The sequence below is a fragment of the Marmota flaviventris genome, chromosome 1 (genome assembly GCF_047511675.1).
Source record: "Marmota flaviventris isolate mMarFla1 chromosome 1, mMarFla1.hap1, whole genome shotgun sequence".
Classification (NCBI taxonomy): domain Eukaryota; kingdom Metazoa; phylum Chordata; class Mammalia; order Rodentia; family Sciuridae; genus Marmota; species Marmota flaviventris.
The window spans coordinates 145,378,513-145,406,264 of NC_092498.1; the positions used below are offsets into that span (position 1 = coordinate 145,378,513).

At 38.7% G+C, this 27,752-nt stretch overlaps 1 protein-coding gene across 4 annotated transcripts in view; it reads right to left on the minus strand.

Annotated features, from left to right (window-relative positions):
- Taok3 (TAO kinase 3) overlaps positions 1 to 27,752 on the minus strand; it is a 193,484-nt gene that overhangs the window by 35,051 nt on the left and 130,681 nt on the right. For all 4 annotated transcript variants that reach the window (XM_027923219.3, XM_071617055.1, XM_027923220.3 and 1 more), the window contains 4 exons: positions 20,984 to 21,077; positions 19,748 to 19,829; positions 13,126 to 13,293; positions 9,792 to 9,998 (listed from right to left, as the gene is read on the minus strand). In XM_027923219.3, the coding sequence (XP_027779020.1) occupies positions 9,792 to 9,998; positions 13,126 to 13,293; positions 19,748 to 19,829; positions 20,984 to 21,077 (551 nt within the window). The remainder of the gene's footprint in view (positions 1 to 9,791; positions 9,999 to 13,125; positions 13,294 to 19,747; positions 19,830 to 20,983; positions 21,078 to 27,752) is intronic.

Sequence of the window (27,752 nt, forward strand, 5' to 3'; positions counted from 1 at the left end):
TTCTAGATTAAACTTATCACTGGACTGATTTTCTTTTTCCTCTTATAATTTAAAATGTTTTGATATATTGGGAAGGTATCTCCCGTTACATCTATTTCATCTATTTTTAGACCTTTTTTTTCCATTTATGTGTCAAAATTCAAAAATGAAGAGATCTTTAATAAACATGCCATCCTGGGATGTTCTATAGCTGTGCTATTCAAAAAGATAGCCACTAGCCACATGTGGCTATTTTAATTAAGATGAATTAAATTAAGTTAATTTAAAATTAATTAAAATGAAACAAAGCATAAAATTCAGTTCCTAAGTGAGACCAGCTACATTTCAAGCATTCAGTAGCCAGAGTTAGTGGCCACCAGGTTGGGCAGCACCAATGTAGAACATTTCCATCATTGCAGAAGTTCTACCAGACCATGCACAATTGGTTAAAAATTGAAACTTACAAGAAACTGCTTCAGGGGGTGGGTTAAAATTACTCTGTATTACTTCCGGGAAATCTGAACTAATTTCACAGGGAATAAGGTGTATGATTGGGATTCCTGCACCAGGTGTAAGGTTCTAAAGAGGAAGGCCCTGGGATCTGCTACCATTTCATTACTGTACATTTATTTATAAATCATCTTTATGTCCAAAATTGAACTTCCTTAATATGACAGCCACAGAAAGGCATACAGCCTTAAATGCCAGCAGACACAAGAGAGACAGGAGGCAGATGCCTGTGGTTTTATACATAACCTTACCAAGTCATAGTTTTGGTGACTATTAGTTGGCTAACAAATTAAATACACTGATTGAGCGGGAGACCTCAAATATGCAGTAGCAGCTAAGTTTCACACTGTAAAAATGTGGTTTATGAAGATAAACTAGTGACAGTAGAATTCACGTCACCCACATGTCAGGTCAAAATAAAACTTGTTCATGCCCAAATTAGTGTAAATTGATTAGTTTGTTTCATTTCTAATAGAAATCAGTATTTTGAGGTTAGAACCCTGGTTATCAAATTAAAAGCCATGCTATATTTTGTAAGTTTTTTAAACATAAAGAAATTGGAATACAGCGGAAAAGTTAAAAATTCAAAATCACGTTGTTTTAGTTGATACATGTGTAATGAAATTACCCACTAAGATATATTTTACAAACAATGCTATTTTAGAAGGTAGTTCAAAAACAGGTCCAAAATTTTAATCTACTTTAAATATAAATATAATAATTAATGATAATGGTATAATTCCTTGCTTCTTCCTAATTTTTTTTCTTTTATAAAAGAATTCTTAGTTTTCCAGGGCAGTTTTCTATCAGAAATTAAAAGTCTTCAAATATTATGCAAAAGGCAATGAAATGAGGTAACACTTTAGCCTAACAGTAGATACCCGTTTCGAGTGAATTAGAAAGTGTGTGTGTGTGTGTGTGGGGGGTGTGTGCGTGCGCTACGTTTTCATGTGTGTGCATGTGTGTGTGTATTGCTGGAATCAAATCCAGGGCCTTGGACTTGTTTTGCCACTGAACTACATCCCCAGCCTCAGGTAATAAATTTTTTAAAATACTCAATTTCACTGTATAAAATACATTAAAAACTCCAAAGATAACTTGATGAAGCAATTTTTTAAAAAATGTTTTCTTAGTTGTAGATGGACACGATATCTTTATTTTTATGTGATGCTGAGAATCAAACACAGTACCTCACATGTACTAGGCAAGCACTCTACCACTGAGCTATAGCCCCAGACCTTAATGAACCAATTTTAAAAAGAGGGTAATGTGATCTGAGAAGTAGGCCCAAACAAATTAAATATTGTTTGTTACACTGTCCCATCAGGCAACAGTCCCTTTGAAAATGACCACTGTACTCCGCTCCCAGAATTTCTGAACTGCATCCTTTTTTTTTCCTGGTACTGCAGATTGAACCCAGGGGTATTCCACCACTGAGCTACATCCTCAGCACTTTTTATTTTTTTGTTTTGTGACAAAGTCTCATTAACTTGCCCAGGCTGGCCTTAAACTTGGCTCCTTCTGCCTCAGCTCCAGAGAAGCTGGGATTACAGGTATGTGCCACTGTATCTAGCTCTGAACTGCACACATTGTAAGATTCATGATGGAAAGGATCAATTTGTTAATTTATGCAGTTAGGCAGCATATGCAGATTATTTGCCAATGAAGATGAGAGGGCCAACATCAACTCTGAAGAATTATTTCAGGAGATGAAGAAGAAATATCATGTTCTATTTTACCAAGATCAAATATATGGCTTGGGTATAATTTAACCTTAAAACATTACCATCCAGGAACCAATAAGATAGTTCCTTGAATTTCCAATATGATTAGGGACTGCTTTAAGTCAATGTGTGCTAACCTGATAAATTACAACACTCTTCCGTTATAAAAAATAAATTTCCACAGATTAAAAAAATGTTGTAATGTTTGTTCAAAATCTTTAGTGGAAAGAATATTTTACGATATAGTGAAAAATATTAACTAGGAGACATAAACTTTATTCTCATGCCCTGGACAATGGGTTTTTGCTCTTATCTAGAGGTCCCCACTAAGCATCTGGTATTACACATCTGAGATGCAGATTCATGGTGCAATCACCTGCCTAGAGTTTATGCTACCTTGAACTTGGCTTGTAAGCCGTTTCTGAGGGCTCCAGTATGTTTGGGGTCTTCCTTTATCACAACGCTCATCATACTCACTTGTCTGGCTCTGCGTGAGAGGGTGAGCTTTTTGAAGGCAGAGCAAATGTGATTTGAAACATCTCAGTCTCCCCAGCACCGGGCACAGTGCTTGATACTTAGTAGGCATTCAGTAAATGTTTGCTGAATAAACAAGCTCAGAATAGAGCTTTGAGGAGATTTTTGAGAAAATGACATTTTCTCTTGGATTATTTAACAGAATTCAAATTTGTATTTCATAAAACCTGCCACTCTGTACTCTAAGAAAGTCATAAAATAGTTACACACACACACACACACACAAGCACACATGAGCACACCTTTCTGGGGTAGGTGCGCACGCGCGCGTGTGTGCGTGTCTAAAAATGGCTTTTATCCCATGATGTGAAGACCTCTATAGACTCCCACACTTTTTATGCTGCGGAAAAGGGACTGGTAGACCCCACCATCTCTCCTTTGTTTTATTCCTTTCAAATCCATTCCTGATGGTTGAAGCAGGTACAGTTATCAGGACCTGGGGCTGGAGTGTGGGGAACAGAAGATGGAAAGACAGTCAGGGAGGAAGGATGACAAGGAGATGAGGGCGAAGATGTGACTAGAGGGAGGGTGGCTGCTTTGGACATTCACACATTAAATTACTTAAATTTTTTTAAAAAATATTTTTTTAGTTATACATGAGCACAATATTTTTATGTGGTGCTGAGGATCGAACCCAGTGCCTCACGTGTGAGAGGCAGCGCTCTGCCACTGAGCCACAACCCCAGCCCCGTTAAATTATTTTTACTTTGCCAAATGTGAATCCAAGAGTCAGAGAACTTGCCTCTCTGTTGAGCAAAATAACAGGAGAGGCCACCAGAGCAAGTGAAAATTAAACCAGAACATCCTATCCCCCAAGGACATTTCTTCTTCTTTTTTTTTCCTCCTACAAAAATGGTGAAAGCTGTTTTTTTTTTTTTTTTTTTTTTTAAAGAACAGGGGAGAAACAACTGAAAAGAATGATTAAAAATATTTTCCATAAGTAATTCCCATTAAAAAAGGGCCATTGTGTTTGAATTTAATCATACCTGAAATAACACTGATTGAAGAACAATGCCTTTAAGATACTGACGCCTCATGATCTGTAGAACAGAAGGAAACAGCAGGCAAAAGCGGTGCTTTTAGACTTCAACAAAATGCAAGTCTGCCTGGTTTTTTGTTTGTTTTGGGGATGCTGGGGATGGAACTCAGGGGCTTGTGCATGACAAGCAAGTGCTCCAGCACTGAGCTACGTTTCCAGCCTCTAAGTACACCTTTTAATTCACAAAATTAAAAAAAAATAGATTTTATCATGTAGGACAAGGTTAAAGGTCGTTTGCTACTGCTATGCATGCAGTGATTGCAAGCAGTAGGGAGGAGATCCAGAAGCATGTGAGATGATGGCAGAGAAACTAAACTGGATTTGAAGTTTGCTCCGGAGTCACTTCGAAGAATCAAGATTTGAGGTATGAAGTTGTGTACCTAAGAGTCTTCCTTTGGCTGGGTGTGGTCATGTGCACCTGGGAGGCTGGGGCAGGAGGATCCCAAGTCTGAGGCCAGCTCAGCGGCTTAAACAGACCCTGAGCAAATGGACTACCACCACCACCATCACCATCACCAAAAGAGTTCACAGAACACATACTGAATGCTTCCTGTGTGACAGAGTGCTGGAGGTGAAGAGAGGTGTCCTTGAGGGGCTACCAGTTCAGGGACAGGTGGCATTTCTGCTACTGAAAACTAGGGAGAGGAAGTGGAATAAGAACTTAAAGTCTGTTTTGTCAGAGTATACTTTTAGACTTATCAATTTTGCTCAAAAAGATTAGCTTAGGATCTCTCTAGGGGCTGGGAAAGACTAGGGTGGAGGTGAGCAATAGGGAGAGAGCCAGGTAACCTGAAACTCTGATGCCGATGGTAAATTTTCAGCATCCTGCTTTAAAACGAGGGTGAGCCTTGATAGCAGACCTGTCCTGCTAAATCAGGGCATCTGTATTCTGACGCAGAGCAATTAACTGCAAGTAACACGGGCACTAGTTACACATGGCCTAAAAGTCAGTTTATTAGCTGGGCACCATGGCGCAGGCCTCTAATCCTAGCAATGGGAAGCGGGGTGTTGAGATAGGAGGATTGCCAAGTTCAAGGCCCTTCTGTAGCTTAGTGAGGCCCTAAGCAATATAGTGAGACCTTGTCTCAAAATGAAGAAGGAAAAAAAAAATTGCTGAGGATGTAGCTCGGTGGTTGAGTACCCCTGGGTTCAATCCCTGGTAGCAGAAGGTCAGGTTACTTCTTGTATAAAATGGTAATCTGTTTTACATCTATGATTAACTAACTTGGTGTACACCTGCTTGAGTATAACAATCAGAGAAACAAAAAAGTCCTCATCCCTCTTCTTATATTTTGGTATTTATTAAGCATATTCTTATTGTCTTGGGCATTATTATTGAACAAATAATTCTTTCAAACCATAGAGATCATACTTAAGACTATTTAACCCTTTAATCAATTATGTTCCAGAACCAGATTGGTAGGATGGTTAGCATTTGGTAAGTAATCCATCCACCCATTCATTCATTTTACAATTATTTACTGAGTGTCTACACCATGGCAAGCACTATATAGCACTGAACAAAGTAGGCATAGTCCTTGCCCAACAGTTTACATTCTAATTATGAGATAATAAACAAATTATTAATAATATGATTTTATATTATGACAAACATTAAAAAGAAAATAAAATAGGATAATGAGATCAAGGTTAGAAAATTGCTTATTGTATGAAAATTTAATAATATATTAGCTTTTCTAAGATTTTGGGCATGAATCCAGGAAAAACTGGTCAATGTTTTAAAAAATTATATTGCTTGACTTCTTTCCAAAATAACCTTTGTGGCCAGGCACAGTGACACATTCCTGTAATTCCAGTCATTCAGGAGACTAGGACAGGAGGATTGCAAATTCAAGATCAGCATTAGCCGCTTAACAAGACCCTTTCTCAAAATTTAAAAATTAAAAAAGGGATGGGGATATAGCTCAGTGGTAGAGCGCCCTTGGGTTCAATCCCCTGGACCAAAAAATAAAAAAATAAATAAATAAAATAAATTCCCCCCCGCTGGTCAGAAACTAGACTAGACTCAGATATGCTCTGTCCAGACTCCCTGAAGGAAGTCTTCCTGCTCCACCTGCATGGAGAGCTGGTGGCAATGGTCTTAGGTGTCAGCCCCTTCAGGCATCATGTCAGCTGCAGAGCAAACTTGCCCAAGAACACATCCTTTCCAGCTGCCCATGTGCAATGACTGATGGAGGCTGTGGCATCTAGACCTGGCCATTCCTCCAGCCAGTGCTTATTGTGGGGTGGGCGGAGGCGTCCAGCGGACCTGCATCTCAGCCCATACTGCAGTCCTCTCCTTCCCACAGGTGTTCATCCAAGGGGAACTTCCATTTTTATTTATTTTTGTGGTACTAGGAATTGAACCCAGGGATGCTCTAGCACTGAGCCACATCTCAGCTCTTTTGATTTTTTTATTCTGAGATAGGGTCTTGCTAAATTGCCAGGCTGGCCTCCAACTTGCAATCCTCCTACCTCAGCCTCTGGACTTGCTGGGATTATAGGCTTGTACTACTGTGCCTGGCTCCTATTTTTTTCTTTTTAATTGGTGCAGTATGATTACACATAATGGTAGAATTTGTTGTTACATATTTGCACATCCACACAGTATGACAATGTAATTTGGTCAGTTTGTTTCCCATCACCTCCCCTTTCCCTCCCCTGTTCTCCTACCTCTACTGATCTCCCTTCTGTTTTCATAAGACCCCCCACACACTCCCTCCACACACCTTTTCCCACTTTTTTCTCTCTACATTCCACATATGACAGAAAACACAGGACTCTTAGCTTTCTGAGGAAAACTTCCTCATTTAAAGAAAATCTAGCAGGGCTACGCTGTCTCATTTCTTCCTGGAGAATCCAACGTAGATCACAGTGTTCCCCACACTTACATGTGACACAATGGAGCTGCCATCCATCTGTGTGGAGAAGGGTCTGATTGGGCCAGTGGCGTCTAGATCCCTCCTTTCTAGGGAGATTTAATAGACTCCAAATAGAAAATGGAAGAGAGCAAAGCACACCTGTCCTAGCTGAGGTGCGGTTGAGAACTGCTTTTTTTCAGGATTATAGGAATAGAAGCACAGAATTCTAGACCTGGAAGGAATCTCTGAAATCATGCAGAATAAATATTAATTTTTCAGTTGGAAAAACTGAGGCCCAGAGAGGGTTGGGACTTGTCCAAAGTAAAATACAACTAGGAGTGGCAGAAAGAACCGGAAACTAGTTTTCCTCATTCCTATAGTCTGACACGCAGAATTTTCTACTGAGAGTTTAAGATCCTATTTCATTTATGTTCTCCAATTTTAGGAACTTGAGTAGATTAATAAATATAAACTTTCTGAATAATTTTGCACTTATATTATTTTTAAAGATAAAGTGTATTTGGGCTGTGGCTGTAGCTCAGTGGTAGAGCGCTTGCCCTGCATGGGTGAGGTACTGGGTTCAGCCTCAGCACCACATAAAAATAAATAAATATGTCCATCTACAACTAAAAAACTAAAAAAAAAATATATAAAGTGTTTTAAAGCTCAGGTAGTAAGACTAAATAGATGCTATGCACAGAAAGCACATTTGACATTAAGTTTTTGCATATTATATTGAAATTTTTTCTAGCCTACTTGTAATTCAAAGTTAACCCATTCAACTTTTTATTTGCAAATGTTTCAATTCCATGGAACTACAATTTCCTTATATATTTCATAATAAAATAGAAATACATTACATGAAAGTCATCCTGACCATTTTTTGGGTGTATGTGTGTATCAAATGCAATTATGTACTATCTCCAATGATAAAGTGTACCTATTCTTCTTCAGTGATCACATCAGAGAGAGGAAAGTATTAAAAGAGCTGCATTATCACAGGTATCTCTATAATAGCATGCTAAAATTAAAATTAAAATCCCCAAAGAATTCCAGGCCAGGGCCTTCTTTCTTGTTCCACACCAGGGGTATCTTCTCCCAATTTGGGGGTCCTATCTGAGAGGTTCTGGAGTAAAAAGATATATTCCACTTGCCCTTCTTTGGCTCCTCGTACTCATGGAGCTCCACAGGTATCAGAAAGGAGAGAGCCAGACCTGTAGATGCCCATGATGGCTCCCTCCAGAAACAGCCCAGGAAACCTTTCCTACTCCTCAAATACATGACTACTTGCCCACGTTCAATGGCAGCTGCGGCAATGCTGTAGCTAGCGGCTTTCTGTACTTCCGATATCACTTCTTTCCTTAAACTTCCGTGGTTCCTGATAATCCGGGTCGCTGCTGTCTCCCCCAGCTTGCTGTCCACCACAACTCCCCAGGCTTTAATGTCTCTGGCCTTTCCCCTCTTCCGGGGACATGCAGTACTCCTTTTGTCTGAGGGCCTTTGGACTTGTTGCTTTCTGACTTAGCCCAGTGTATCCCCCCAAGGTCGCTAGCTTCTGCTTGTCTTTCAGGTTCAAGATTAAATTTTCTTGTCAGGTAGGCTTTTCAGTATTTCTCTCTAGATTAAGGCCTACTTTTTGGGGGGTGTATGTGTGCATAAATGCAACTGTGTACTATCTCCGATGATAAAGTGTACCTATTCTTCAGTGATCAGAAGAGAGAAATTATTGAAAGAGCTGCATTATCACAAGGTAGCTCTAAAGTAGCATGCTAAAATTAAAATTAAAATCCCCAAAGAATTCCAGGCCAGGGCCTTCTATCTCGTTACCACACCAGGGGTATCTTTTCCCAATTTGGGGTTCTATATGAGAGGTTCTGGAGTAAAATGATACATTCCACTTGCAAATTTCTTAAAAACGTTACATCATTCTTCGTGGGATTATTTGTTTTATCTCCCCCACAGATGACAAGCTCCATGAAGACGCCTTAACTATTTTATTTTCCCTGTATACGTAGGTCTACCATGGTTCCTTGCACACAGTAAAGGTTCCCACCTGTATTTGTTGAGTAAACGATTATCAGTTCTAGAAAATAAACATGCATCCCTCCACCATTCATGACCAGGCACCATTGTACTCCCTCCTGCCCTCTACCCTTCCCCAGTTTCCTTTTAATCCCAAGAAAAAAGCAGAAGTGAGAGAAGTCTAAGTGAAAAAATAATATTAAACATGTTTTTTCATGGAATTAGAATGATCACTGCAATTCATTCCTCACGTATCCCTAACAAGAAAAAAGTTATAAGAGATCCTTTTCTATAATCCCATGCTATAGGCTGCTTACCCAAAAAGTCTCTCAAAACACTGTTGGAGAATTCCTACAGCTAATTATTGACAATTCTATAAAATACTATACAGAACTGTTTTGAAATATGCTTAAAACTTAAAAATATTTTTTTTCATAAAGAATGTCATCTTTGGGGCTGAGGCTGTAGCTCAGTTGGTAAAGTGCTTGCCTCACAGGTGTGAGGTACTAGGTTCAATCCTCAGCACCACATAAAAATAAATAAAGATACTTGTGTTCATATACAACTAAATAAATATATTAAAAAAAGAATGTCACCTTTAAAAGACTCATACAAAAGGAGACTATTTAATTGGGAATGTAGACTAAAATTAAAAAAACAGAAATATTTGTTCCAAAGTCAGAATACTTAAGCCGGCAGGAAGCTAGCCTTAGAAATACAAGTAATAAATCCAAGAAACAGAAGAGTAGAACCCTTTTTAAAACAGATGGCCTGGGGCACCACCAACAGGTCATACCTGGAAAGCTTTGATGGTATGCGGCAGGAAGGTCACTGGTTTAGCGAAGGACGTCCTGGATTTGTTGATGTTTAGAGTTATGGATTTATTTTCCTTTATTTATTGATGCTGGTGGACATCAGAGCAGTAAGAGAGGAAGAGGTAGAAATAGCAGAGACAGAGCCCACATAGTCCTTCAGTATCCTTTTACTGTCAGAAGACTCTCAAGTGCTAGGTTTAGCCCCACATTTCAGTTGCAAAAGGGAACTGACCAGACAAGCCCGGTGTCTGAGCCACTTTCGTGTGAGTGATAAAGCCGGTGCAGAAGACACTCCCAGGAAACTCACCTTCTTGTGCAGCACAGAGGAACTGGAATTCACTGTGCTTTCCTCCTCGTGCATCATGACGAGTTCCGAGCTGCTCTCATCCATGACCTCTTGCATGCTGTTCACACTGCTGCTCTGGCTGCCGGTGCTCACCGACATGCTTGGGATGGAGTGGTTGCTGCCCAGGCTGTCCACTTCCCTGTTCAGATTGGTCCCATGTTCGTTGTCCTATAAAAATGCGCATCAGGGTTAAAAAAAAAAGTAACTATAGACAAAGCTGAAATCCACGACTAAGCTCTGAAGCATGCTCCATCCTGCAGTGCCAACTCGCTTTTCTGCCAGTCTCCAAAGATAAACACTCTGGGTCTTGGTTCCATTAGTTCCCCCACCATTTTCATGTATCTTTTTTGGGAGGGTGCTAAACCCAGGGGCGCTTTACCACGGAGCTACATCCTCAACCTTTTTATTTTTTTATTTTCAAACAGGGTCTTGCTAATTGCTGAGGCTGGCCTCAAACTTTCAATCCTCCTGCCTCAGCCTCCTGAGTCGCTGGGATTACAGGTATGTACCAGGTCGCTTTTTCAGACATTTCAAATTCACTCTACGCTTTCCCCGGGGGCTATTGTAGACATGGGATAGAAGATTCCAAAGGCTTCCATCCCCGGGTTTTCCCCTGTCACACACAAGGCTGTCATCAGATTGCTACACTAAGCAGAATCTCCCTGGGTCTGTAAGAGATCTTTGGAACATCACGGTGCTAGAGAGAGACTGCTGGCCACCAAACAGGTAGGACATCTGCAAATAGAGCAGTGGTCACCTGAAACTGAAGTAGAGTGGAAAGAGTTTTCAGCAATGTGACAAGCAATATGCTCCTCTGCAAGTCATTATTGAGTAACTTTATATCTAAGCAGGGATATTAATTCTACTGTCCTAGACAGGTAATTAAATTCTGCCTCCCTTAAGCAATCCTATCATGCTTACCTCCGTAATCTTATTAAACATATCTGTTAAATAATATTGATATTCATCACTACTGGTCCAAAGACTACTATTTGAAAAGTGGTAAAATAATCTGAACATATAATTTATCTGTCACAGTGGCATATCTTTTGATATAAGATTAAATAATGTAATTAAATGAACTTGGCTACAAATAAACTTTCTTTTCATAGAACCACACTGTACACATATAACTTTAATGAATTGTTACTTAGTCATGGCAATATAAGGAATCACAGGGTAATAAAAAATGATAGATAATAAATTTTTAATAGATTTATTTTCCCAATTAAAGAGGATCATTTCTATGTATGTAAACAAGAGATTTGTATAGCTCAAATGTCATTTTCTGGGTTTCATTTTTATGATTATTGGTAAAATAAGTTAATTTTTTTATATATTAAAAAGCTAAATTCATTCATCCTTCCTTCCCTTTTATTTAGTTTTAGAGGTAAAGGAGTTCTTTCTTTCTCTCTTTCTTTAATTGAACTTAGGGCCTCACAAATGCTAGATAAGTGCTCTACCACTGAGCTATCTCCCCAGCCCTTTTTAGTTTTTATTTTGACACAGGGTGTTCCTAAAGTTGCTGAGGTTGGCCTTGAATTTATGATCCTCCTGCCTCCTGAGTTGCTGGGATTACAGGTGTGCACCACTGTGCCCAGCAGGGTCCTTCTTTTTGTTCAAGGCTAATTCTTGCAGCAATGCACTTGTTTCAATCCATCCCACTTTTTAAACTGCATCTCCTTCCTTCACCTTCAATGCCTCTGTCCTGGCTCCACATCCTCTGTACGCGAAGCCTGCCCCTTACTTATGAACCTTCTACATGCTGACTACTTCGTACTGATCTTCTTAGCCAAACTTCTGAATCTTAAAATGATGGACTTTTGCTGTCTCCACTTTTTCTCATCTCTCATTTGTTCCTAATCTACAATGTGTCCTACCTAGTCCTGTAAAATTGCTTTTATTAAGGTCATCAAGGATGCCTTAATTGTAAAGCCTGGTTCATATATTATATATATCTCTGTGTGTGTGTGTGTGTGTGTGTGTAAAATATATCTCTTTGTTTATCCTGACCTCTCTGGCATCTGACAGCATCCTGTCTCAGATCTTCTGAAGTTTTGTTTTCAGAAGAGGTCTGCAATGCCTTTATTTCCTGTGACACACAGGCCCTCTTTCCATTCTCCACTCAAGCCTGTGACTCACTGCCATCTGAATGCTCTTGATGCCCAGCCTGCTCCCCCCTTTCCCGGACCTCTTTCTTGTGTTCCAGGTTCGTATACCCCAAGCATCTGCTGGACATCAACGTTCATGTGTCCCAACCGTCACCACCTTGGTCTTTGAGCAGTTCTTTTCAGGAGAACCAGGAGCTGTCTCTCCTTTAAGAACTTCCTCTATATACCATGTCAGTAGTATATGATGCTGGGGCCTTAAACTCATTAGGCACCACAATGAAGTCATTCTAAACCCATTTTTTTTTTTTTTTTTAATTTAAATTTAAATTTTGGTACCAGGGACTGAACTCAGGGGCACTCGACCACTGAGCCACATCCCCAGCCCTTTTTGTATTTTATTAGAGACGGGGTCTCAGTGAGTTGCTTAGTGCCTCGCCATTGCTGAGGCTGGCTTTGAACCTGCAATCCTCCTGCCTCAGCCTCCTGAGTCACTGGGATGACAGGCATGTGCCACCAAGCCTAGCTCTAAACCTACTCTTTCTCCTTAGTTCTTATTGTCCATTCTTGGTATTGACATCCTCTTAAATAGTTGGGCTCAAGTTCTTAGAGTCACCTTAAACTCCTCATCTGTCACTGTCAGTTTCAGTGAGAGGCCATGTGTTGGCAAATCTATCTCTGAAATGTGCTCCTCCCCCTCCTCCATTCCCATTGTCACTGTCCTTACTACCTCTGGCAAGGATTGCTATCTAGGTGGGGCCCAGGTTGCCAGGATAATCCTCCTAAAGCTCAAGAAGATAAAAACCTCATGCTAAGGATGGTGGAAGAGGGACACTTGCTTAGGGTGACACTGCTGAGCTGCAGAGAACTGCTCTGCTTATAACACCTCCTCCCCTGAGTCTAAGGTGGCCTAAGCCTATCTGTCAAAACCCACCCATGTCAGGTGCTAGAGGAACCTCCATGAATTGCCTTCAGCAGACCCATCCCATCCCACAAAGGCAGGCTGATACACTCTTCAGCACTTTCCCTAGATGGCCTTCAGAAGAGTTCTTTTAAGATGGTCTCTTCTGCAACCCCGAATGTCTCTTAAGGGAGCATTTTTATCCTCAAAAGTCTTTCTCACAGTGCCCAGCCCAGAACTTTTGCACATAGTAGGTGCTTTGCCCACTGGAATAAACTGAACCTACTTCTTCATCCTCCTGGGACTCGTTCAAGGGTCCATTTCGTGTCTCTTGGAAAAGGATCTTTTTCATTTTCCGGTACTGGAGGTTATCGAGCTCGCGGACGGCATCTTTTGTTCTCTGTATGAGGTCAATGAGGACACGCGGTGGCCGTTCTCGGCGAACAAAGTCGTGCTGATTGAGGGAGAAGAAAAAAGAAACCGATAATGAAGAAACATTTTTAGGTACAAGATGATGGTATAAAAGTAAACAGAGAAGTATAAAACAAGATGATGGATTTTGCAGAAATAACCAGATATGATTTTCATGTCAGGTACCCTCCCATAAATCTCATGTAGAGATAAGTGTGCTTTTACCTTCTTCCTCAAGCTCCATTTTGTAGATTTTGACTGAGAGTTTGTATAAGAAGTCTTCTTTTTGTTATACAGATTTAAGACACGCAAAGAGGTGTTTTGGTATACATAGACAAAGCAAAATGATAACGACAGTGAAGTCAATGAGCATGTCCATCCACGTCACATCACTTTGTGTGTTTTGTGTGCAGCAAAGTACCTTAAATCTACTGCCTGAGCAAATTTCCAGGATGAAATTATAAAACAGTATTATCATCTATAGTCTTAATGTTGCACTTTGGCTCTCTACACCAATTAACTGCAAGTTTGTAACTTTTGATCTCATCTCCCCATTCTCCAGCCCTGCAACCACTTTTCTACTCTGTTTCTACAAAACATTTCTTTTATTTAGATTCTATGCTTAAGAGAATTCCTGCAGTATTTTTCTTTTGGTATCTGGCTTTCTTTTTACCCTTAGCATGATGTTCTCTAGATTCATCTATGTTGTTGCGAATAGTAGGCTCTCCTTTGTTAAGGCTGAAAAATGTGTGTGTGTGTGTGTGTGTGTGTGTGTGTATACACACCACAGTTTCTTTATTCTTTCATCCACTGATGGATGCTTAAGCTGTTTCCTGATTTGGGCTATTGTGGCTCATGCTGAGAGGAACGTGGGGCTGTACATATCTTTACCAGATATGATTTCATTTCCTTTAGGTATAGAACCGGAAGACAAATTGCTGGATGATACGGCAGTTCTACTTTTAATTTTTTGAGGAACCTCCGTGCTGTTCCATCAATCTACATTCCCACCAACAGTGAACAAGGCTTCCCTTTTCTCCACATCCTTGCCAGTCCTTCTTATCTCCCGAGGTTTACTTTATCACATAAGTAACAAAAATTACAAGAACTTCAATAGTAACAGAGAGGTTTGTACCTTTCAAACCTGAAACAATATAATAAGCAAGAGCAGAGCAAAGCAGAGCCTATTCTTGCTGATAATTTGCCTTGATCCTCCTCTCCACCACACACTATCTTTTGTAAAACAGAGTTGTGCATATTTTGTTTTCTGCTCCTGGGGTCACATTATATATGCTTGAAAATATGGCAGCTGTTCAATCTATCTAGAGGTCAGACTTCTGGCAACTTCATTTCCCCATGCAGATATAAAAGCAGAAATGAGGGGAAAGCCTCTCTGAGGAGGGGAAATAACTGCCCCCACCCCTTCCTTGTTGTCAGAGATCACAAGTGTGGCCAATGACACACAGGCAGAAGCTGATGAGCAAGGTTTTGTTTTCTAGAATAAAAAGTCAAGGCACATATGAAGAGGTTTTGCCCTTTGTCTTTTCCCCTAATTCTTGCCTAGACTAAAGACTTGAGTTCTAGACATGTAGCAGTCATTTGGTGACAAGGAAGATAAAAGCCACATGCTAAGGATGGTGGAATAGGAAGACATGCTTAGGTTAATGGTGACAGTGCTGAGCTGCCCAGAGACCTGCACTCCTTTCCTACTATCCTGGGCTTCATATTACATGAGATAATTAAACCCTTACCTGTTTAAAGCTTTTGAAAGTGAAGACACTTGACATGTTAAAAATACCTTACTGCCTCTTGGATAAAGTCTGGCCTTTTATAGTTGGGTTCCTGCTTGTATTTTGAGGTTTAATTCTGGCCTCATGCTACGCATTTTCCATCTCTATGCCTTTGATCATCTTCTTTGCCAACAATCCCACCTACTCATGGTTTTCTAAACCCCTACAAGTAAAAGGAACTGAGACCCTCTTAAAAGAATACTTTAGTTTAAATACTATATACCAGTGCTTCACTATTTAAAAATATATGTGTATGTAGTGTATGTATAAATATGTATTTTTATATGTACATATATACATGTTTATGTCACAAAAAGGCTTTTCAAAGGTAAATTGTGTTTTCTTTGATAACTATCAATATATAATATGAAAGAAAAGTTGTAAAAAAAGAATACTTCAGTTGTTTCTGAAAATAAAGATTCAAGTAATATAAAAAACTGCATAAAATAAAATAAAAATAAATCACTCTAAATTCCATCATCCAAAAATAAATATTGTAAAATTATGGAAATATCATTTTAGAGATCATCCCTCCCTCTTTCTCTCAGAACAATGGCTATCTAGAAATAATTCTGCTTGGAAATCTGACTGTACCTGCTAATTTTAAGTATAATCTGTGAAACTATAATACATTTGAATTTAATGGAATTAGAAGAGACTGAATTAAAATAATTGCTTAACTTTAGTTATAATCTCTTCATGAAAAGAATTATCTGTTACTAAAAGATCCTCCAAAGTTAAGGGGAGAAAAGATTACAAAAAATATATATGTGTATGTAGTATATGTATAAATATGTATTTTATATGTAGTTACTTTTTTTTAAACTACATATTTCTATTTGAGAAATATTATTGGCCATCTATTCTCAGAGAGAAAAATTAGTGTACTTATAATTTCCTATTCCTAATTTTCTCAAGTTGCATTATTCTTTTTATATTGCTAATATTTATAATATCTTCATTGTGTTTTTAAAGCATTTCAATGTTGATACCTGGATTCAACGTGAAAGAGACTTTGTTTGTTTTGTTTTGTTTTTTTGGTGGCACTGGGGTTTGTACCCAGGGCCTCATGCATGCTAGGCAAGCACTCTACCACTGAACTATATCTCCAATCCTAAAAGTGACGCTTTTAATGTCAGGAAGAAAATATGAGGAAAAGATGGATTATTGAAAAATATTTGGGAGTAACTAGATAGGATAGATAAGAGAGAGAGAGAGAAAAAAAAGAAAAGAAAAAGAAAAAGAAAAAAGGCCAGCATGTAAAAATAGAAATAGGAAGGCCAGGTTCCTAGCTACTCAGGAAGCTAAGGCAGTAAGATCACAAGTTTGAGGTCAGCCTTAGCCACTGTGCTAGACCCTATCTCAAAATAAAAATATAAAAGGGCTGGGTTTGTAACTCAGTGGCAGAGCATTCATGTACAAGACCCTGGGTTCAAGCCCCAGCACCATATACACATTCTCTCTCTCTCTCACACACACACACACACACACACACACACACACACGAAGTGGGAAAATAGTAATTTGCAAGGTTTCTATAAAACAGTAAAAACAAAACAAAACACCTAACAACTCAATAGACAAATGGGCACAGATCATGGAGAGTTCACAGAAAAGGAAATAAAAATTATTTTCAGTATATGAAAGATATTTAACCTAACTCCTAATAAGCAACATTTTTTAATGATCTGACTATCAGCATAGTTCAAAACCACTCAGACTCTGTTAGTGGGATTATATCTTGGTGCAACCTCTCTGGAGGACAGTTGGGCAGTACCTATTTAAATTTAAAGTCCATCCATTTAAATTCCCTTTAATGAGCTATTTCACCTCCATGAATTTATTCTTTAGATATCATGATACAGGTGCAAAATGACGTATGTGCAAGATGTTCAATGCAGCACAGTTGGTAATAGAAAAGACCAGAGACACCCTTAAACTGGCTGGTTAAACAATTATTGTGGTAGATATGAGAATGATAGATATGGAGCTATTGAAAACAAAGGTAGCTCTGCATGCAGTCAAATGGGACAGTATCCTAAATACACTACAAGGTTAAAAAAAAAAGTAGAATGATTTGTATGTTTTACTAACATGTGTAAAAATAAAAAGAATATTAACTTTCACATGTGTGCATTCTCTCTGGAAGGTGAATGTACTAAAATGGGGACGATGGGAAGGAAAATTACTGTTCATGTTCTGCCTTCTGCTACATTTTTACCTTTTGAAATCTGTGTTGCTTATTCAAAATAAAGAATGTACAATCTCTTTAGTCATGCTAAATAAATATTAGGGGGGCAATTTAAATTCCCAGCATTTACCACTGATCCTTTTGCTAGTTTCTCCAGTCCCTACTCCATTCTTTGCTACCTGTCTGCCTCCTTTCCCCTCCCCATTTCATCTCTAGATTGGCAGGATTTTGGTACTGTTTGTGGTTCATCTCCAGATCATCAGGATTGCATTATTGATCAGTTTTGGGGGAATGAAAAGCTCAGAAAGGTTGACTGAGTTTGTGAGACTTGATTATGTCAGCTGTCTTTAACACTGAGGAGCACTTTGGCTGGGTCACCAAGTCTTCGTTTTCATTTTCTTTGCCTTAGAATTCTGCAAACATGGTTCTATTATTTTCTAGCTTTGCATGTTCCTGAAGAGGGAGGTATTTATCCTCAGGGTTTGATTTACTGAACCCTAAAGACTGGGTCTCTAGTGCCTTGTCTTCAGGACTCTGCTTACACCTCCCAGACAGACCTTACCTAGAACAGTGACTTCTGTCACTCTAGTTCCTTGTTTCTGGTTAATTTTTTTCTGCAAAGAATCTATCTGGCATCATATCATTCATATATATGTATATTTATATTTACATGTGTATGTACAGATACATATATGAGTATGTATATGTGTGTGTGTGTGTGTGTATGTACATATATTCTTTCTTTATAGAGGATGCATTAGATATGGTCCACCAAATCAAATAAACACCAAATCAGATCAAAGAAAGATCAGAACATTTATTTCCAGGAAGGATTTCTTCAGGTATATCTTTAAATATTTTCTCCTTCTTGTGTTTTATTTTCTTTTTCAGAAATATTTGTTGGTATCTCCTAGATCTCCTTAATCTTCCGTATATATTATTTTATCTATAACCACCTTTAGAACCTTTACTTTTTGCATGTAATTTGGTTTTATTACTGAAAACTATCCACCAGTGGAAACATTCTAAGTGGGTTGGTCTACTATATTATTTTAGTGCTTAGAATGCTATTTTACCCTCTGTTATGTTTTTTCTCTTCTTTACCTCTTTTATTTCTATCTTTATCTCTGCCTACTTCTGCTTTATATCCTATGACTGTCTGCTTTCCTAAAATTTTATCTTTGAATCTTTGTACTATCTTTCTGGAGTTTTTTTATCCTTAATTTTAATATAGCCCCAATATATTTCTTTCCCCCAGCTTAAGTTATCTTTTTTGTGACATATATATGTATGTAAAATATATATATGTATATATATGTGTGTGTATATATATATATTTTGTACATACGGAGAAAAAGATAACTATACCATCTTGTGTTTCTGGTGCTTTCTCTGGTTGCTGTCTTTCCTACAGAAATGCAGAGCTGCAGCTAAGGTGGACAAAGCATTTCATGTCTAGAACATGAGCTGGCTCTACCACAAAGCAGAACAAGACCAAGTCCCTGGGCCTGTTGTTTCTGTTACCATATTCTTGTGGTCTGTTACTCACAAGAAGAAAAAACCTACTTTTAGCTGAAAAAAATAGTCAGCTTCAGGTCTATCTCTTTGGGAACACTCAAGGCCAGAAAATAGTAGAATAATATTTACAGAGTTCCAAAAAGAAAAGAAAAGAAAATATAAACCAATAATTTGTGATCCAGCTAGGGTGGTCTTTAATGATAAAGGCAACTTATATTTTTAAGTTTTTTAAAAAAACCAACAAGCAAACAACAACAAAAAACCTGCTCAGTACCAAAATCCAGTCAATGTAGAGATGAAACAAACATGAGTTAAAAATACACATTCAGAAAAAGGTTAGACTCCTGGGTCATTCTGTGCCAAATAAAGGATATTTATATTGTAAAAGATTCCCACATGCTTTGCTGATGTCCATGAACCAGTGTGGCCACTGTACAAAGTCTATAGCACAATGTTACACAAAATGGACACATAAAACTGTGATGTTCACTTCCAATAAAGGCAGTGCTGTGAACTACTTTCACTGAGTGCATGACATGATACTATGTAAACTTGGGCTTTGTATAGTTATCATGCATCTCCACTGCCTCAAGATGTGGCAACAAACTAACTTGAAATTGCTGAGCTAGCATGTACCCATCAGCAGATTGTCCTGAGGACACCGCATTCAAGTTCCACTAAAGTGCAGATGTCAGTCGTCAGAGCTTTACGAGGATGACCAGAACAAGAAGAGGAAATACTCTTTATCATAAAGCAAAAAAGGAGGTGGAGTGAGAAAGAAAAGGGCATGATGGGAAAAAAACTATCCACAGGAAACATACAGTGCACACACCGTGATAATCCTGCCGTTTCTATGCCTCCTGCTCTCTCTGGGTAAATGTTGAGGCAGCATGCTCTAAGCCAGTATGTCACCATGAGCTGCCAGGAGAATGATTTGCCATGTTCCCCCACAACAGCACTTTAAAGCCCCCTCCTCAAATATAAATTTGAAAAATTACCCGTAATAGTTCCGCTGATGTTGGCCTTTCCTGAGGTATTTTCTGCAAGCAGTAATCAACAAATCTTCTAAAGGAGTCTGTCCTGTGTGCAAATACATCAAAAGAAGATAAAATGAGGGTCTGTAGAACCCTTGGATCACCTAAAACAATTTTTATTCAAGGGAAGATTTTATATCTTAGAAGATTTTTTAAAAAATCAAATATTTTGGAATATCAATAGCATTGAACTATTTTTAAGTTTACGGTACCAACAAATTAATTCTTTTGCGTAATAAGTGTGGACAAAGTTTCCAGTTAGTTAACATATACATACATCTTTACATTTTAAGAAGTAAGGTCAGGTCACATATAATAATATATCAGAAAACTAAAAATACTATCTTCTATGTTAATTTAATACCCATTTTTCTCCTCATTGTGTCAAGCCTATACTCCTTGTTGCCTGTTAACTCCTCCACCATCCATGACATATGACTTTCTGTGTAAGGGACAGAGAAGCCAGGAACATGCTTTCTGAATAAGAATATTTCCTACTTTGAATGGTCCACTTTGTCTACTCTTCCTTAAAACGGCCAGTTTTCTGTAACTCTTGTGGCCCCCAAAATGTTACACTTTGTTATCTTTTGAGTGGATAGTATATTCTCTGCCCCCAAACATTTAAATATACATACGGTGGGGGGGGGGGGAAGACAACTGGAAAAATAATGACATCAGCGGGGGCACTTTATCTCTGCTGACAAGTGATAAGAGATGAGATGATCGATACCAGACATCAGGACCTGAGTGACTAGACTGGCCAGGAAGGCAGCTGGGGTGAGTTCCTGGGGGGATTTCAGTCACTGCACACGGTAAGAAAGAACACAGTCAAGGGGCTGGAGTTGTGGCTCAGTAGCAGGGCGCTCGCCTCGCATATGTGAGGCACTGAGTTCCATCCTCAACACCACATAAAAATAAATCAACAAAATAAAGATATTGCGCCTATGTATAACTAAAAAATAAAAAAAATAAGAACACAGTCAAGCCAAGGAGAAGCGGAAACACAAACTCTGTGTGTTTGCATGTGCACACACACATGTGTGCATAGACAGCTGTTGCTCATGAGGTATTTGTGTTACTCTAACACACAATGGAGGAATAAAATGCTTTCTAGGTCAGATATTCAAAATATCATTCAATTAAAGTGTCAAGTACCTATGGAGACCTTCTTAGAGAGGGGAGATGGTAGCAGTGTCTTACCATTCGCTGGACTGTAACGTTGGGGAGTCGTTCTGGGCAATGTGATATAAGGCACTCATTGCATTCATATTGAAAAGCGGGGGCTTCCGTTCCGCTGGAAGAGGAAACAACCATAGTAAGGCAGCTCTTGAAAGAAGTCAGGCAGACAGTGAACTAGGGAGCAATGCTCTGCAGCTATATTGATAGCTCGTTACTGTCATCATGCCATGTAATCCACTTATTTTAATTTCTAAGGTCAGTCCAGGATAGCCATTCAGAAGCTCCTGGTCATTTAACATACATTGGCCATGTTTCTCACAGAACCCACTTCAAAAGAATAAAAGAAAAATTCCTTATGTTTTTCACAAATATTCAAAAGACGGACCTTTGCCTGTTTCCCTATGAGGAGTATGAACATCTTTGCATGTATGTGAATTTAAAATATGTACGTGTTTTAAAAATTCAGAAAGCAAAGTAGAATAAAGAAAAAATACCATTATTACAGAACGGAACATTTTAAATATCACTAAAAGCACAGAAGAAAATTCTATTCAATGAATACTGTTTGGTAGCTCATCCAGATCAAAAACCAAATGGGGGAGGGCTAGAGGGAGAATTGGAAAGAAGAGAAGGATAGATAATAAATCAGGGCTGTCTATCCCTCCGTAAAGAGAAACTCAGGAAGATAGGTATTTCTTTTTCTTTGCAGAGCAGGGGATTGAACCCAGGGTCTGGCACATGTTAAGCACACCCTGTGCCACTGAGCTACACCGACAGCTGGAGGTATTTCTTTCTAGAGCATTCACCCCACCCTAGTGGAGTATAAGACACTTTAGGCTCTTCCTTGGTGTGCACATTTGGCACATGTTCATCTATTATTTACATAAACACACAAATCTTTCCTCTCTAAAGAAATCACGTGCTCCAAGAGTCTACAATCTTATAACCTGAATTTTTTTATTCTCTTAGAATATGTAATAAAATGCTATTCACATATCAGGTGCTCTACTCATTGACCAAGGTAAAGAAATAGAACTTTAGTTCTGAGCACATTTAATTTTATGCTATTTATTAGTTATTATGGCATAGAAGATAAATCACCATCTTATACCACCATTCTTACCCTAATGGATTTTTTTTATACAGTCTTACTTTCTAATTCATAATCTGATCTCTGGTTTCATGTGAGCATCTTAGTTTTGAGATTAATCACTTCTAAAATAACAAATTGGGCTTATCCTATGCAGGTTTAAGAAACTGAACAAGAACTAAGGAGAGGCCTGGCGGGGAGGCACACGCCTGTAATCCCAGCGGCTTGGAAGGCTGAGGCAGGAGAATGGCAAGTTCAAAGCCAGCCTCAGTAACTGTGAGGTGCTAAGCAACTCAGTGAGACCCCGTCTCTGAATAAAATACAAAATAGGGCTGGGGATGAGGCTCAGTGTTCGAGAACCCCTAAATTCAATCCCTGGTGGCAAAAAAAATGAAATAAATAAATAAATAAAAGAAAGAAAGAAAGAAAAAAATAACTAAGAGGAGTTATTTTCACTCAGAGGAATAAGAATCTGTAAAAGGCAGAATGGTTAAAAAATAACACCCAACACCAGGATGGACGACATTGAGAAACAGTGGATTCTAGTCACTGATAGCACTTGGGTAGACGGCAGACTGCATTGTTCACCTGTGACATTTTGGAGGGATCTCTGACAGTCTTCATTCAAAGATCTCTGTAGAGATCTCTGGAATGTGATAGTCTACGATTCTATGAATATTTCTTATAGACTTGTCCACAGAATATTATTTACACTCACACCAAATAGATACTGGCATAATAGGGACAGAACAGTTAACAAATGGAAACTTGAAAGTTGCAGTGTGGATGAAGGTTTCAAGTGCAGATGAGAAGACAAACTGGTTCAGGTAGACTAAAAAGATTCTAGAACCTGGCATTCTGGCAACTTTAACTGTTTTAAAACCATGAGAAACTGGGCGTAGTGGGGCATGCCTGTAATCCTACTGACACAGGAAGGGGAGACAGGAGGATCCCAAGTTCAAGGCCAGCCTGGGCAATTTAGCAGGGCCCTAAGCAACTTACCAAGACCCTGTCTCTAAAAAAAAATAAATAGCTGGGGAAGTGGCTCAGTGGTAATGTGCCCCTGGGTTCAATTCCTGGTATCTAAATCTATAAATAAAAATTTAAAAACCATGTGGAACAAGGTATTCACCATGTAAACATCAAGGGCATCTCATGATTCCTGGGACAAAGTCCAAGTCCTGGTACAGAGGCCTTCGTCCTCTGTTCACATGGCCCTGGCTACCCCCAGAGCCTCGTTCTGAGAAGCAACTTGTTGCCCTCTGTCTCATGCCATCTTTGACTTCATTGAAAGTACCAACCCCAATCTTTCACAGGGCTGTTTGCTCTGTGTGGGTTCCCTAAACTTCCCTTCATTCCCTAAACTTTATCTGGCTTATTATTTATTAACTTATTGAGATGGATTCTTGCTATGTTGCCCAGACTGGCTTCCAACTCCAGGGCTCTAGTGATCCTCCTGCCTCAGGCTGCCAAGCAGCTGGGACTAAAGGGTTGTGCCTCCACGCCCAGCTCGGGCTCATTCTTGGCAATCTTTCAGACTTCATCTTGAATAAAATTTTGTTTCCACTAGGTCTTCCATTAGATTTTTGTTGTGGCAAATTATGTTTCTCCTTCCTACCACATTTCACAACCCTCATAATTTTTTAATTCTACTTATCGATTTATTTAGGCGCTGGGGATTAAATCCAGGGCCTCACACTTGCAGGCAAGTGCTCTACCACAGAGCTACATCCCCAGCTTGGAATTCTTTATTTAACATGTGTCCTCTTTGCTAGACTTCATGAGGGCAGTGATGTGTCTATTATTTCATCATTATATTTCTAGTGCTGAGAATAGCGTCTGGTTCCACGTAGGGGGCCCCCAATACCTGCTAAATAAATGAAGGCAAGGAAAATTGAAGCAAGGAAGAAACTCTTCCCATAAAGAATCCTTGTGCGACAAACAGTCACAAAAATGACTGAGAAGAGACTAAGCCTTGGGGATGTCGCCAGACACTATGTGATGCTTCTCACTAGCAGTAGGACAGGAACCTCTTACTTGCTGGCAAAAGGTCAAAAAGTCCAAGCTGCTTAGAACATTGAGTTGCACAGGAGAAACAGCAGAGAAAGGGGATGAAAGAAAGAAAGGAACATAGAAATTTAGGAAGAAGAGGATAAAAGAATAAAACAATAACAAAACTTAGTAGTAATGAGAACAGCAGGAGCTCAGACTGGAGCAGGAATGGGGAGGTCTGTAAGGAGCAAGCCCTCTGCCCATGAACGAAGGTAGCCAGCCATATGCTGGTAGGATAAATAACTCTACCAGAGAAGCACGACTAAAGGTATTCCAGCCACACAGAGCGCCTTGGTCTGGGAAACATTTACTAAATCTGGGCTTTGGAAGGTCTCATCCATGATCAAGCCTAGGAAGGCTAGGTGCACTACATAAATCCTCTGAGCTGTGGTGACAGGGCTCATCACTGAGCCAGCATACTACAGCCAGCATATTAGGGCTGGAAAACTGTGGCCTGTTAGCCAAATTCTGGTAGCAGCTGGTTTTTGAACAGTTTCACTGGAAAACAGCCATGCCTGTGCATTAATGTATTGTCTACAGATGCTTTCACCAGTAGTTGTGATGACACTGTGGCCTTCAAAGCCTGAAACACTTGTATTCTGGCCCTTTACAGAGAGCTTATTGCCCCTCCTGTAGATTATGACAGTTGGCTTAGAGAGTCTATAGGAGAAGCGAATAGGGATTGGGAGCACTTCTGAAGCCACCTTGTGATAAGGAATCCATATTTTCCTAAATGAAAGGAGAGGGTAGAAGCATAAAAAAGGTAAACTAACCATACTAAAAGAAAAAGTAGCAGTTTCTATTGAACTTAAAGACAATGATTAAATTTTTATGGCTGCTTCATCTGTGTTATACAAGATCAAGGTTCAGAGAGGTCAGTTCAATGAAGTTTCAGCAAACTACACTGCTTGCCAAGGATCATGCTAAATCTGAGTGACTGGATTGGGCTTTATTTTGAGGGAGATCAAAGGGTGCCTCTCTTTTTAGATAAATACCACTTAAAAAGGCAAAAGGTTTCTTATGAATGAATGTGGTTGACAACCATCACAATTAACGATAATAATAACTGCCACCATTTATTGAGTTCCTGTTCTGGGCACTCACTGCCTTCCATCTATCACATCTATTATTCCTAATTCTTAAAAGAGCCTGACAAAATAAGTTTCATTCTTCCATTTCTCCAACTGAAGAAACCAAGGTTCCTCTAGGCTAAATAGTGAAACCCAGTCACAGAGTAAGTGGCTAAATCAGAATTTCAACTTAGTCCTGTAAGATTCGAAGGTCTGTGGTCCTTTTACTAGGTCACAGTACCTCTTCAACAGCCCTGTTCGTTTTATGGATAGATAGTACTAGAATTTCAAAATGAAAAGAAAAAGCAGCAGTTTTAGAAGACTGAGTCTAACTCCATTCCCCCAGGCCATCACAGCACCTGACAGATTAGAATGGCTGCCTGATGAAGATTCCAGGCAGAGAAACCACAAGCTCCACTTGTTTCTGAGCACAGTTTCTTCAAAGTGGATCTTTGCTGGTGAAGGAAGTGTCTGGAGTATCAAGATTAGTTTCTCTTGAAAAAAAATCTTGAAAAACAGTATCTGGTAACTGGACTTTTTCAATGTCCACGAGTTTTCACAGAAGTCATGCATTTAACTAGCTTTTGATGGATGATGAGTTCAGCAGAAGATGGTTTCTAAAACAGGCTTAAGCATGTAGGGACTCTAAGGCTTGCTCTTCGGACAGAGGAGCAGTGGCAATGACATTACCATTGTCTGGCTTTGTAATGTGACTTCAGCAATTTGATTTCTAGGTCAGGGTATTTTTAAAAAATACACACTTACAGAAGAGCTAGATATCAAAAAGAAAAGGGAACATCATGCACTATTTATTCACACTTTCAATGTAATTTCAACATTAAAAGTACAATTTAAAGTACCTTGTTTGCACCTGCAATTTCATTAAACCTCAAACATACAGAAAAACGACTGCATATGGTATATCTGAAATAGCTTAATTTTCTTTTATTTAAAAAGGGAAAATAACTCTTCTTATGTGTTTACATTAACAAAATCAATGCTAGGGAAATGAAGATATATGATAAAGCTGTTAAAGAAATACTTATATGATTTATTATATTGCTGTGATATAATTTTTAAATAATGGCTGAGAAATTAAGAGTCCCTGGCAAGTAACAATTTTGTGAATATTTAATAGTAAATATTCTACTATTTTATGACTCTGCATCTAAGATGCCATCGATTATAAGATGTATAACTATTTAATATACACCCTTATTTTATAACTTAGAGAAAATGTTGCCAATTATAATATGCTATGGCCTATAAAATATCTCCTGCCTTTTTTTTTTTCTTTTTAAATTTATGTTTTTTTTTTTTTTAGTTTTCGACTGACACATCTTTGTTTGTATGTGGTGCTGAGGATAGAACCCGGGCCACACGCATGCCAGGTGAGCACACTACCGCTTGAGCCACATCCCCCGCCCTCTCCTGCTTTTTTAAAAAAATTATATTTATTTTATTGGATTTTTGACAAACATTATTTCTAAAAACATTAATTAAAATATTCTAAGGTATATATAAAATGATGTTTTGATATTCATCTACACTGCAAAGTGATTACCACAATTAACATATTTACCATTTCATATAGTTACAACTTTTAGTTGTTGTGAGAAAATTTAAGATCTATGCCCAGCAACTTCAAGTATACAATGTATTGTTTTAACTAACCCCAACCCTTGTTACCTCCTGATTTTAAAGAGATGTTAAAAATTTGGATGAATTACCATTGTCCCAGGATAGTGCTAATGATTACTGACATTTATTAAGAACACATAATACAATAAAAAGCACCTGAAATCCATATTTTCATTTAATCCAGACAATTCCCATAAGGTAGGGAATCTTATTATACAAATTTCACAGACAGTTAAAATAATTTGACCCAAATCACATAACTAAGAAATGTCAGAACTAGAGTTAGAACATGAGTTTATCTAACTGCAGACTTTTTTTTTTGTTTTTTAAAACCACAATTTGATACTATCACCTTTCAATGTGAAAGTCTTTCTAACTGTAGATGACAACAACCCTTGGGGAGAAGGCCATCTTGTCTTTTAATTTGGGAAGTCATTTCATAAATGGTAATCAAAATTAGGCCGACAGCATGTCATTACACATATTTCAATTATTTTTAAACAACGATAAAATCAGGAAACAGGCATTAGGCAGGGCCTGTCGCAAGAGAGGAAGACTTCAGATGTTTCTTGGCATCTCTACCTGTTTGCCTAATGTCAAGTGATGCGTGAAACATGAGTCATTACTATATCTCTATAGGGTGTAAAAACTAACGTGATGATCTTGAATCATCAGAAAAGGGCGTTTGTTGTTGTTTTTGTCCCGTTGAGAAGGATGGAATCCATGTTACATTCCAGAAGGATTTTGGTAAGAAAAACACTTGCGAAAACTATGGGTGAGCACTAATTAGCTATGAGGTTCAACCTCGCTGGTACATTCTCTTAAAATATCAACCAAGGAGTTGCTGCTCTGGTTTCAGTATTATAAGTAAAATTTCAGTTCATTCGTATTTCCTAAAAATTAAATTGCAAAAAAAAAATAATAATCTACATGAGTA